Genomic DNA, 12,823 nt, shown 5'->3' with positions numbered 1-12,823 from the left:
TGAAGTCAATGGGTCAGTTTATTTAAATGTTTTGCAAGTGTCTTTGCTTCTTTAAAATGGAAGTGAGAGCAGCTGAATATGCTAGAAGATAATTATACCTCTTTGCATTGTTTCTTCAGCATAGTGAACTCAAATTTCCAAGGTTTGGTTGCAACAATAAAGGTGCAATAAAACATCTAAAAAAGACAAAAAGAATAATCAGCTTATAAGAAAGAAAAATAAAAAGCAAACAAATAAACATATGTTTCTATTTCCAGGTACCAGGATTTGGCTTCAGGGTGGCTAAAGGCTGCCTGAGCCAGTCATGCCTCCACAGTCTCTGGAACTGTTGAACCTGAGGCTGTCTGGCAGAGGAACCAGCCTCATTCACCAGGAAGGACCACTGCCAATTCATCTCCATGTGATCGGAAGCCATCACGGATGTCTGAGCCATCATGGATAGCTGGACCCCAGAATAGCTGGACCCCAGAAACTGATTATTCTCAGAAATCCTCATCTCCAGATCTGTTGCTCATCTAGCCACCCTGACTTCCCTGCAGCCCACTGAGACTCCATGTTGCATGGAAAGCCCAGTGAATCCTACCCAGGAGCTACAACCCAACAAGAATAGTATAGAGTCTTGTATCCCTTGGTTAGGCTGGTCAAAATCAGGCCAGAGATGAGAAGCAAAGACTGCAGCCAGGGAGCTAAGGGGACACACAGAGCTCTTCCCAGGGCCTGCAGAAGAGCAGAACTTCAGGTTCCTGGTGTGGGATGAGTTCAACTAAAATCTTTATTCAGTTAGAATAAAAATATAAACTAGGAATGCCTCCACTATATCAATGGAAACATGAATGGCAACATCCAATAGAATTGAAGTTATATAAGATACAAATACTGATATACAAGTACTGATAAAAAATCAGCTTGAGGAATAAAATAGGACCAAGCTACCAGCAATCCAGACAGACCATTGGAGAACTAAAGCCAATCCAGGGATGCATCCCAGCTAGAGTGGCATCTGGGATGGGTTCAGCTGGTTCCCAGCTGTGGTAGGAAGGGGAGAGAGTGGATTTATCAGAGAGTTAACTAATTGATTAATTTCTGGATCAGCCAAAGTAGACAGGAAACAATCAGAAAGAAGAGAAATTGAAAACAAAATATCAGGATCAATTCTAGAGGACATTTAAACAATGTATATCAAAAATCTTTAAGAAGCGAAAAATTACTAAATGAGTAGTTCAACTTCCAGGAACTTTACCTGCATGGAAACAATAACCAGATATACATTCAAATAGAAATAAAGGATATTAATTAAAGCACTGTTCATAATAGCTAAAAATTAGGAAAACTTAACCAATTCTCAGGAATTGGCTTAGAAAAATGTGTAAAACCATTAAATGAAATCACAGTTTCACTATATGATGCTCTCACATAATTTTACAGTTTTAGAAATTCTTAGAACTTATTATTAAGTAAAAATCTAGATTATAATACAGTAGAGAGTATGATCCCAACTGCACAAAAATACAAATATAAAATATAGGAAAGTTAATATAAATAACAATATATTGACAGTGGTAAACTCTACATAAGGGTATTTATAGTTGATTTTAAGTAATTTAATATTTTTGAAGGTTCCAAATTTTCTACATGAAATGAATCAGGCCAATAACTATTTAAAATCATATCAAGTTTTAAATTTATATTCTAAAGAGCTCAGATGTTTGCCTTTTCTTCATTTCTAAATCCCAACAAATAATTGAAGGAAGTGTTTAGGTCAAATCTATAAGAGTTCTATGAAATGAGAAAGGACCCTGTGCAAGGACAGAGACAGAGAGGATTCTCCATGTGATAAGAAGTGGATGCAATCAAGGTGATGAAGTCTTCTGAGCAGCAGAAGCTCCATGTAGAGGATGAGATCATAAGAGGAAACCAAGCAAACAAACTGTCTCTAAACCCCACAAGACTTGAAGTCATCCTCAATTCTTCTCTCAGTCTCCATGGCCAATCCATCAGAAATTAGAACCAAGCCTTTCACAGACATCCAGAACCCAGTACCTCTAGCATCCTAACCAACATCACAGACTCCTACTGATCTTGCTGTCTCCATCCCTGCCCCCATGCTGGCTCTTCTCCATGTGTCTCTCCATGTCTGCACTCCTATTTCTACCTGGCATGTCTCGAAAGCCCAATGACTTCTATGGGCTGTGTCAATGGGCACCTTTACCCTATGACCTCTACTGTCTGTGCCAAGGGTGCCTTTGCCCTCCAAGAGCTGTGTCAGTGGGCACTCTTGCCCTCTGACCTATAGAGACCACATCAATGGTCACCCTCTGGCTTCCAGTTGGGTTCAGCCAAGGAGAGACAGAGGCAGGAAGTGGGAGGCATGAGGAGTTGAGGTCAGAGGGTTCCAATGGGTTGGCTGTGGTTCCTGACAGGGACCCACAGATTGCTCCAGAAAAAAAAAAGATATTAAAAAGAAAATCTTAATGATTACTAGGGATATTAAAACATCTCAACCTTACTAGAAATCAGGAAGTGACAATGTGAAAAGGTGACAAGATCACCTTTCTCATACATCAGAATGAAAACATTTAAGACTCGACCCCAAGTGCTGAGGGAACATGAACAACAACACACACCACTGATGAAAGGTATGCTGGTTCAGCCACTTTGGAGAGTAAAACAGTTTGTAAGTCACATGTGGTAGCCCACGAACGCTTAAGCTGCATGTGTGGCAGTATGGTGGCCCCACTCCCGAGCCCCCCCTGCCCCGGGGGAAAGTCCCAAACCTGCTCAGTCAGCACCTGTCTCAACAGTCACTGCTTCACTTGTTAAAAGTGAAAATTTAAGACAACCACAGGTATGTAAAATAGCAAGATAGTTACATACAATGTAATACAGTCATATAAGAGCTTAATATGCACTAATACAAATAATTTTAGCCAATTTCTATATACATTAAATGACCCAAGAAATCATTTGGCATAAATAATATTAGATTGTACTAACATAACAAATCTCAAAACATATTGTTGAGTGGGAAATAAAAGAACAAGAGAAAGTTCCAAAATTTGTGTACCTTTTGAAAAACACGCAAAACTCTACATACACAGATTAAATATATTTTTTTAAAAAACTGGTTAAGAACACCTCTCTCTCTCTCTCTCTCTCTCTCTCTGCCCCTGTCCTGTTCACACTGTCTTTCTCTATTTCTCAAAATAAATAAATAAACTTTAAAAACCTTAAAAAATAAAAATATTACTTAATTGAAAAGAAGTTCTAATAATTTATAATAATAGCCAACTTTCTAGATGTAGCCATCGACTTGCATTTGGTATTCATTAGAATACCTACTATTCATTGGAATATGAAGATGTGTTTTATTTGCACATTTGGGCAATTTTCAGGAACCACTAGTCTGCCATTATTTTTGCTTAGCCATGTGTCATGCCAACTTTAAGTATATACTAAATAGGTGTCTTCTGTGAAGACACAGAAATATACATACTTCTTTATGCAGCTTCAATTATGAAAAAGAAAAAATGGATCTTCTATGAAAAGATAACCAAAACAAATTTGAAAAAGTGAAAAGGAAATTTACATCTGTCCACCTGAACCTAGCCCAGCTTGCACAATAGTGAGAAATAATGAACAGGTGTTGCTTTAAGCCACTAGGTGTCTATATGTGTGCTGGTGGGGGTTAGGGGAAGGTGGTATCAGCAAAAAACAAAACAAAAAAATAAACAAACAAACACCAATAAAAACGATAGAAACAATCTCTGTGTCTAGAATCTGGCCATCCTGGATCCTGAATATGATTTAGAATATGGTTTAGAAAGGAAACTAGAAAATCAAAGCAGGATTGGTCCTATTGATGTTCTCAGTCTGGTACACAGACCTAACTAAGGACTGTCCCCACTTGAGGCATATACCTTTTGCATTTGGGGGTCCTGTTGTAATAAGCAGTTTTCATTTTCTCCTGAAATTTTCTTGCACATTGTTCGGGCAATTTTGACTTCAAGAAAGTAATCCAAACTCTCTGTGACCTGTCAAGGAGCAATTTAAAAATTAGAGATCATAAACGAATACATGATATCAACTGTCATCTCTGATAAACGAGCATGTCGTTGACTACTTACAGCAAAGACTGTCTCCCTGCTGCCTCCCTCCTACAGTTTCCTTGCCAGAAATTTTGGGATAACTGGAGGGGCAGGGGTTCTTCCCTTGATCCCTCTCCTTCTGTCTCTCATCACCATGTTGAATGTTAAATAATGACAACTGTCCCCAAGATAAGGCAAGAAAACTATCCCCCCAAAAATGCTTTCCCCAGAAAGGTAATGGTTTGCTTATTGGAGCCAGGTAAATAAACAGCAGAGTTTAAAATATCTTCATACTTAGTCAATAGATATTGGGGGAAGAAGACAAGACATCTCAGAACTCAAATTTACTTGGAGGTATTGCTTCTTTCTCTAGCTTCTCTCCTCGGTATTTTTAACAACCCCTTGTGATACACTCTCCTAAGTCTCTGACTTCAGGTCCTCTTCTTTACCTGTGCAGAACCACCCACCAGTCCTTGTATTCCAGAGGGACCCATGGGGAAATTGAAATGCACAATGGCAAATGGAGACTTTCATTATTTAAAAGTGAGAACAAGGTAAGATTTTACAAGACTTAAGGGAGAGAAAGTATTAAAGAGAATGACTAAGTTAAACAGAATAATTGACCCTAGAAGAATCAGAGACAATTCAGAAAATACAGTAAGCATTTTGGACATTCAAAAAAGTTGCCCAGACATTAAAACAAAATGGTTGTGGAGGGCAGAATTCTAAGTATGGATTCTTGAATATCATATATACTTTACATTTTTTCAGTTATGTATATATGTGTATATAAAATGTTTGTAAGGACAGAGCCAACTGCCCTCAGGAAATGATGAGTCAGAAATTGAGTCTTCATTTCCATTTTTTAACTCAGCAACATCCAAACATACTCCTAGAGTTTGTTTTTATGATGGGATAACAAGTTTCTTAATGTCAATACAATCAGCTTTTGGGACTGGATCGATCTTTGTGGTGGGGGCTGTCCTGGGAACTGTAGGGTGCTTAGCAGCATCCCTGGTCTCTGCCCACTAGATGTCAGCAGCAGCCCCCTCTGGTTGTGATGACCAAAGATGCCTCCAGATACTGCCAAAAATTCCCTACCAAGCAAAATCCACGCCCACTTAAGAAACACTGCTTTATATCTGAGTAATACTTCCAAATTAAAATTATTACAAAAACAAACTGCTCTGAATCGTACTCAATAGCCACCAACTGACCACCAGCCCTATCTTGACCCCTAGTTGCCCAGAAAAGGGAGGGGAATGGGGGTCCTGGCTGCTGAGGCAGCCCTGCCATAGACAGGCCCCCTGACCCTCCGGCTACGGTGTCCTACTACTCACACTTCATTCATATCACTTAATCAGTAACATGTGCTCATTCCTAGCAGATATCCTGGGTTTAAATCTTGGCTTTTCTACATACTAGCTGTGTGTCCCTGAGCAAATTACTAAACACTTCAGTGCCCGTTTCCTTTTTAAAGTGGAAGAAAGTAGTTTCTATGTAATGAGTTGTGAGATTTGAATGAGCATATGAAAAGCAACCAGGCCCCAGGGCTGCTGGGTAGTTAAGTTTCTGACTCTCTGGCTAAAATGAACAAATCAGGAGACTCTAGATGCTGGAGAGGATGTGGAGAAATGAGAACCCTCTTGCACTGTTGGTGGGAATGCAAACTGGTGCAGCCACTCCAGAAAACAGTGTGGAGAGTCCTCAAAAAATTAAAAATAGATCTACCCTATGACCCAGCAATAGCACTGCTAGGAATTTACCTAAGGGATACAGGAGTGCTGATGCATTGGGGCACTTGTACCCCAATGTTTATAGCAGCACTTTCAACAATAGCCAAATTATGGAAAGAGCCTAAATGTCCATCAGCTGACGAATGGATAAAGAAATTGTGGTTTATATACACAATGGAATACTACTTGGCAATGAGAAAGAATGATATATGGCCATTTGTAGCAACAGGGATGGAACTGGAGAGTGTTAGGCTAAGTGAAATAAGTCATACAGAGAAAGACAGATACCATATGTCTTCACTCTTATGTGGATCCTGAGAAACTTAACAGAAGACCATGGGCGAGGGGAAGGAAAAATAAAGTTACAGAGGGAGAGAGCCAAACCATAAGAGACTCTTAAAAACTGAGAATAAACTGAGAGTTGATGGGGAGTGGGAGGGAGAGGAGGGTGGGTGATGGGCATTGAGGAGGGCATCTGTTGGGAGGAGCACTGGGTGTTGTAAGGAAACCAATTTGACATTAAATTTCATATTAAAAAAAAAGCTTCTGACTCGATTTTGGCTTTGGTCATGATCTCGTGGTTATTAATATGGAATCCCACATTGGTCTTGGCAGTGACAGAAAAGAGCCTGCTTGGGATTTTCTCTCTCCCTCTCTGTCTCTGTCTCTGTCTCTGTCTCTCTCTCTCTCTCTCTTAAATAAGCTTTAAAACAAAAGAGAGAAAGAAAAGGAAAACCAACCAGAGTTTACCCTTGAACAACGTGGGGGTTGTAGGCACAGTCAAAAATCCAAGTGGAAATTTTGACTCCTCAATAACTTAACTACTAATAGAAGCCTTAACAATAACATAAACAATCAATTAACACATATTTTGTGTGTCATATATATTCTATACTGTATCCTTGCAATAAAGTAAGCTAGAGTAAACAAAATTCTATTTAAAAAAGTCATAAGGAAGAGAAAATATATTTACAGTACTGCACTGTATTTCTTGAAACAAATTAGCATATAATTGGACCCATGGTGCTCATTTTTACCATCATTCACCTCACACAAAATCTACAGCAGAGCCTTAGTCAACTGTGAACTAGAGCAAATGGTTGCAAACTTCTTTAAGAACTGGAGGGTGAATATTTTAGGCTCAGAACACACAGTCTTCTCATTGCAGTGCAAAAGTAGCCTTAGACAGCACTCAAATAATTCAGGTGACAATGCTCAATAAAAATTTATTTATAGACACAGAAATTTAAATTTTATGTAATTTTCATATCACAAAATACTATTTTTATTTCTTTTAACCATTCTTAGTTCATGGGGCATACAAAATAAGCAGCAAGCCAGACTTGGCTGGAGGCTATAATTGTCTAACTCCTGATATAGATCTTTGTACATTTAAGTTAAATCATCCAGTAAAATAAAGCTCTTTTCTTTATATAGAACCTGTGTGTGTGTGTTACTAAGTTTAATCTGAATTATCACCAAGCACTTTTCTTTTTGCTTTTGTTTTGTTTAACATTTATTTATTTTTGAGAGACAGAGAGAGAGAGAGAGCAAGTGGGGGAGGGGGAGGGAGAGAGGGAGACAGAATCTGAAGCAGGCTCCAGGCTCTGAGCTGTCAGCACAAAGCCCAATGAGGGGCTCGAACTGACAAATTGTGAGATCATGACCTGAGGTGAAGTCAGACACTTAACTGACTGAGCCACCCAGGTGCTCCAAGGAATTTCAAATACCTCTGTTCTAGCGTCTTTTTGAATCCGTTTCAATTTGATTCTTTTGAATTCTTACCTGCATTCAAGAGTTACCATGAGCTGAGAAATAAAATGTACATTCATGGGGAAAAAAATAGCACACAGTACAAAATAATTTATAATTTGGAGGACATGAGAATTTGCAGTATATTTGGTTAAATACCTGCCTGTTAAGCAGAACCATTTATTTGTGGAAGTGAAAAAGCACAGATAAAGAGAAGTCCATGAAAGTATAGTTTTGGACAAGGTGGGAACTTCATTAAGGACAGGCACTAACTATAAATGAGACCCAAAGACAATTGATATTTATGAGGCTTTACTTTGGCCACCCAGTGGTGAGGAAGAGAGTCAAAGTCTGTGTGTGTGTTGAGGATGGACAAGGGGTCAAATGTCCCAGCCTCATAGAGGATGAAGCTGCCAAATGAGCCTTCTCTCCTGACCCTGTTAAGAAAAGAGTAACCTGAGTAGGTTCCTGGTGACCTGGAGGGATATACAGCAAAGGTTAGAAGGAAGAGGGGCAAGAGGGGACAGAGCTAGCAAAAAAGGAAGAAAAGCAAAAAATGCATCCCTGTACTACATGTCACTTTGATGTTGCAGGGTAGCCCCCATACCCCATTAGCCACTCTCTCTTCCCTTTCTTAAAGTCCAGCCAGACTGGCTGAACCCCCTTTCCTTCTGTGTGCCTACTGATTACTCTCTGGGGTTTTCCCAAACCACAGTCCAATCATCGTTCTCAGGAGACAGCATTGGTACTCTCTTTATGATACAGTCCATATTCCAATTCCTCCAACTAGTCCAATAACATCTTTTATATGTTTTTTTTAATTATTCAAGAGATAAGACAAGACCACGCATTGAATTTAGTTGTCCTGTTTCTTACATCTCCTTTAATCAAGCAGTTTTCCTGCTTTTTCTCCTTGTCTTTCATGACACTGATATTTTTAAGAGGTCTTACATAATGCTCTATAATATGGATTTGTCTAACTGTTCCTTCGTATTACTTTCAGGGGATGGATTTTTTTTCTCCCAAGATTTTATTTAAGTTCAAGTAGTTAACATATAGTGTAGTATTGGCTTCAGGAGTAGAATTTAGTGATTCATCACTTACATATAACACCCAGTGCTTATCACAACATCACTCCTTAATCCCCATCACCTGTTTAGCCTGTACCCCCACCCATATCCCCTCTAGCAACCCTCAGTTTGTTCTCTATAGTTAAGAGTCTCTTATGGTTTGCCTCCCTCTCTGTCTTTATTTTATTTTGTTTTGTTTTGTTTTGTTTTGTTTTGTTTTGTTTATTTTATTTTATTTTATTTTGTTTTGTTTTTCCTTCTCTTCTTTCAGGGGATGGATTTTAGACAAGAACACCATAGAAAGATAAGGTTGTGTCCTTTCCATGACATCACATCAGGGACACATGATGTCAATTTGTCCCAGTGTTGGTGATGAGCATTGGGTGAGCCAGGCATTCACCAGATTTCCTAATTGTAAGGGTATATTTTCTCTCTTATAATTAATGAAAGAATCCCTCCAGCAATTTGTCCTCCACACTGTCCCACTAAGTGGATGTAGGATTCATTGATGATGTTTGCCTGAAGTAGTTGTTGCCATTATGATTTGCTACTTACATAGTCTTTTACATCTAGAGGTAGGCATTTTCCTGTAAAGAAGAGCCTTCCCTTCTCTGTCCTGGTTCCTTTTTTTCAGCAAAAGCTGGACGTGCACTCTTTGCTTTTTCACTGTTACAATCCATGCCTGTAATTACTCATTTTGATGATACCAGCCCAAACTATCCCAAACTGGGCTCTTCAAGAGCCCTTCTTGGGTTCTTACCTATGCTTTCTGATATGACTGTAATCAATTTTGTTATTTTAATGGATATTTTATGTTTCATCCTGGAATAATAAAGGATGAATCCTAATTAATTTTCCTCCAAAAAACCCTAAAATAAAATTAATATATATTTGGCTAAAGACGTTTCTCAGCTCTTTTCCACTCCCTGGTCTCTGTGGCCCTCCATGGATAATGGTACCCCCATGACTGCATCTTGGAGAGAAAGAGCAAGAAGAAAATGCTCACTGACCTGCTCCTGGGATTTCAGGACCTTCACCACCTTGTAGCTGTACTTGTCTTTGCTGGTCTTATTAAATTCTTTCATGGCGAACCACAGTGCTTGTTGCACATAGACGTAGGTTTCAGGGATGTCTTGGAATTTCCTCACCACCTTTGGCCTGCCCCAGGCATGAACACTTCTGGATACAAGGGCCACAGTGGCCACCAGGAGCAGCAGGCTCTGGCAGAGTCTGGCCATGGCACCTCAGCCAAGGGGGCACACACCTTGTTCCTTTTTTCCTTCCAGGGCTGGACTGGGCTGAGCTGGCCCTGCTGCTTCTGCACCCCTAGATCTTCCTGGCACTGCTAGGAGTGAAACAGGGATAACTTCTGTTATCTTTGTGTCTTCTGGGCTTCTCTTTCTCCTTTCCCAAAGAGAAGAGGAGTGAGAAATCACAATCACAATTCAGAGTATTTTCCCATTTTGGCTGTTTCTTTCTGGAAGGATGCATGCCTCCATGCACTCACAACCTTTCCCTTCCCTACCAGGAGATTCCTGCCTCCTTGTCTGTGAGGTCCCAACACATCCACTGCAGGTGCCTTCCTGTATCAGGTTTCTATGCACAGAATGGGATAAGGACCTGCAACAGACACACTGCCACAGGGAGAACATTGGTCTCAAAACTCATCTTATTATTTCCTCTCCAGGAGCATGTATGAAAATCCTCAGCCAGAGCCTTTGTCCTGCCTCAAAAGTACCCCCTGCATCTCCCCTGTTTCCAGTCAGGCTCACTATCAGTCACACTGAGATCTATTTATGGAGTATTATTGAGTCTTGCCAGGCCTCATAATAAGGGTGTTACATGTTTCTCTTACTGAACCATCCCCTTTGGGGCCACATAACGAGTAGCCCCTTTTTACACAGGAATAAAGTGGGACTCAGAGAGTTCAAGTAAATGCCTCAGGCTGTTTGACTGTCATAACTTTTGCCTGCCTGACACATACCTTCATACTTACCTCAGTCTAACAGATGAGAATGTGTAGATCACAGCTTGTAGTGTAAATTTGTTTTTGAGGAGATTCCATTCTACTACAGAAGGTGAATCAGGATGTAGTTCATGAGACAGAGGCACAACAGTTAATGTGTTAAATATAGGTAATGAAGAAACAAATCGCTTGAGAGATGTAGGGGTCAAGATCAGACCACCTCAAAACGAGCCACTTTAGCATGAAGATTATTTTGATTTAAAAAACAATCAAAACCAGGGCTCCCAGGTGGCTCCAACTCTTGATTTTGGCTCCAGTCATGATCTCATGGCTCATGATCAAGCCCCATGTTAAGGCTTCACGCTGACAGTGCAGAGCCTGCTTAGGATTCTCTCTCTCCCTCTCTCTTTCTCTCCCTCTCTCTCTGCCCTTTCCCTGCTTGAGCTCTCTCTCTCTCTCTCTCTCTCTCTCTCTCTCTCTCTCTCTCTCTCTCTCAAAATAAATAAATAAACTTTACTTTTTTATTTTTTTATTTTATTAATGTTTATTCATTTTTGAGAGAGAGAGAGCACTAGAGAGGGAGAGGCGAAGCAAGAGAGAGACACAGAATCTGAAGCAGGCTCCAGGCTCTGAGCTTTCAGCACAGAGCCCAATGTGGGGCTCAAACCCACAAACTGTGAGATCATGACCTGAGCCAAAGTTGGACGTTTAACCCACTGAGCCACCCAGGTACCCCTAAATAAATAAACTTTAAAAAACTAAAAATTAAAAGTAAAAAACAATCAAAATCTAGTAGATTCAGGAAAAGTTCTTTACTTCCTTCCCTCCCTCAATTGCCCAAAAAGAATTTAGATAGAGGGCCTGCTCCAGAAAGAGAGCTACCACCACAAACAACTATATTATGCTGTGAACAAGGTATGGTAGACAGGAAGGAACCTAGCAAGGCCTGTTGGATCAAAGCCCACTCTGTGTTCCATTGTTTCTGTGGGCCCAACAAAGATTTGTTTACCAAACATCTATTCTTTTTCATTCTTCCTGAGGATTACATCCCTTCCCCTTGAAGTTCCAGACCCTGCCCCTTTTTCCTTAATTCAGAATCACATGCATACCTCAGTTTGCCTGTCTTTGGAATTTCCATATCTGTGTGGGTTCCCCATGTATATGAAATTAAATTTTATTTTTCTCCTGTCAATTTGTTGCATGTCAATTTGGTTCTTAGTCTGGTTAGAAGAATCTTGAAGGAGACAGGAAATTTTTCCTCCCCCAGCAGAAACAAAGGCAGAATCCACAAGTTGTGTTCATCACAGACAAGCAGTAAGTACATCTTGCCTAAGTTGAACAAAGAATGTGATGGCAGAACGAAAAGACACCTGATATCCATCAGACACTAACTACACATGAGTTCCATGGAACACAGAATATTTATGATGTCTTATGTCAACCACACAACAATGATGCTATCCTGGCCCCATGTGTCCTCACCCTAGGAACCACCAACCAAATCCTCAGGATGTCTGGCTGTGACAGGCAGACCTGCCTGTGTGTCTCCTCAGTGCCAGGGTGTGCTTCTGACCTGCTGTGCAACTTTGATCAAACCCCCACTGTGGACACCATAACCCCATCAGTGGGGAGCCTGAGGCAGCAGAGAGTTGCCCAAGGTCCTGGCAAGATGGCCTTTCCATCTCCCCTGCTTGCTTCCATATGTGAAGTGTGTTAATCTGCTCCCTTTCCTTTCCTAGCCTTTCACCTGATGGTTTGCACTGACTTGATACACATGGGACTTGCTCAAGCAGCCAACTTTGGCCTATGAGTTTCTCTGCTCCATGATATCTGAATGAATTGCCCAGGGCACACTTGGAGGCCACCCAGGCATCACAGTCCTTCCCCACCAGCTACACCCCAGATGTACCTTAGAACTAAGCTCTTCACCACTTTCCTGCTTGCTGAGGCTTAAGCTGGCTGTCCTCACCCACAGGTGGTATCTTTCTCCTTCCTGAGGACTTGAGCTCTAAGCAGCTCCCTTCGTGAGCCACTCTCCAGCCCCAACACATTCAGTTCATGCCTCTGGTCAGGGTGTCAGTCAGACCTGAGCTCAAGGGTGCTTCTGCCCTCTGGTTGCACTCCCTGGCCAGGTGGTCACATCTATGACCCCTTTGTGAGGTAAGCCCAGCCCCTCTGATGCTGTTCAAGTGTGGGGCACCTCTGATTGGTCAC

At 40.8% G+C, this 12,823-nt stretch overlaps 1 protein-coding gene across 4 annotated transcripts; it reads right to left on the bottom strand.

Annotated features, from left to right (window-relative positions):
- On the bottom strand, positions 1 to 12,735 carry LOC122215879 (cystatin-13-like). 4 transcript variants are annotated; one of them, XM_042931780.1, is made up of 5 exons: positions 12,519 to 12,735; positions 10,640 to 10,712; positions 9,654 to 9,988; positions 3,918 to 4,031; positions 1 to 176 (listed from the first exon to the last, which is right to left on the bottom strand). In XM_042931780.1, the coding sequence occupies exons 3-5, from the start codon at positions 9,879 to 9,881 to the stop codon at positions 93 to 95; spliced, it is 426 nt and encodes a 141-aa protein (XP_042787714.1). In that variant the 5' UTR covers positions 9,882 to 9,988; positions 10,640 to 10,712; positions 12,519 to 12,735; the 3' UTR covers positions 1 to 92. The 4 variants fall into 4 exon arrangements, with proteins under 4 accessions (XP_042787714.1, XP_042787715.1, XP_042787713.1 ...); XM_042931781.1 differs by lacking the exon at positions 10,640 to 10,712 and having other exon boundaries at positions 9,654 to 10,047; XM_042931779.1 differs by lacking the exon at positions 10,640 to 10,712.
- Between the last annotated feature and the right edge of the window lie 88 nt (positions 12,736 to 12,823).

This window comes from Panthera leo, chromosome A3 (assembly GCF_018350215.1).
Source record: "Panthera leo isolate Ple1 chromosome A3, P.leo_Ple1_pat1.1, whole genome shotgun sequence".
NCBI classification, from domain to species: domain Eukaryota; kingdom Metazoa; phylum Chordata; class Mammalia; order Carnivora; family Felidae; genus Panthera; species Panthera leo.
The sequence above is the reverse complement of the archived record's forward strand: the minus strand, read 5'-3'. Positions and strand labels throughout refer to the sequence as shown.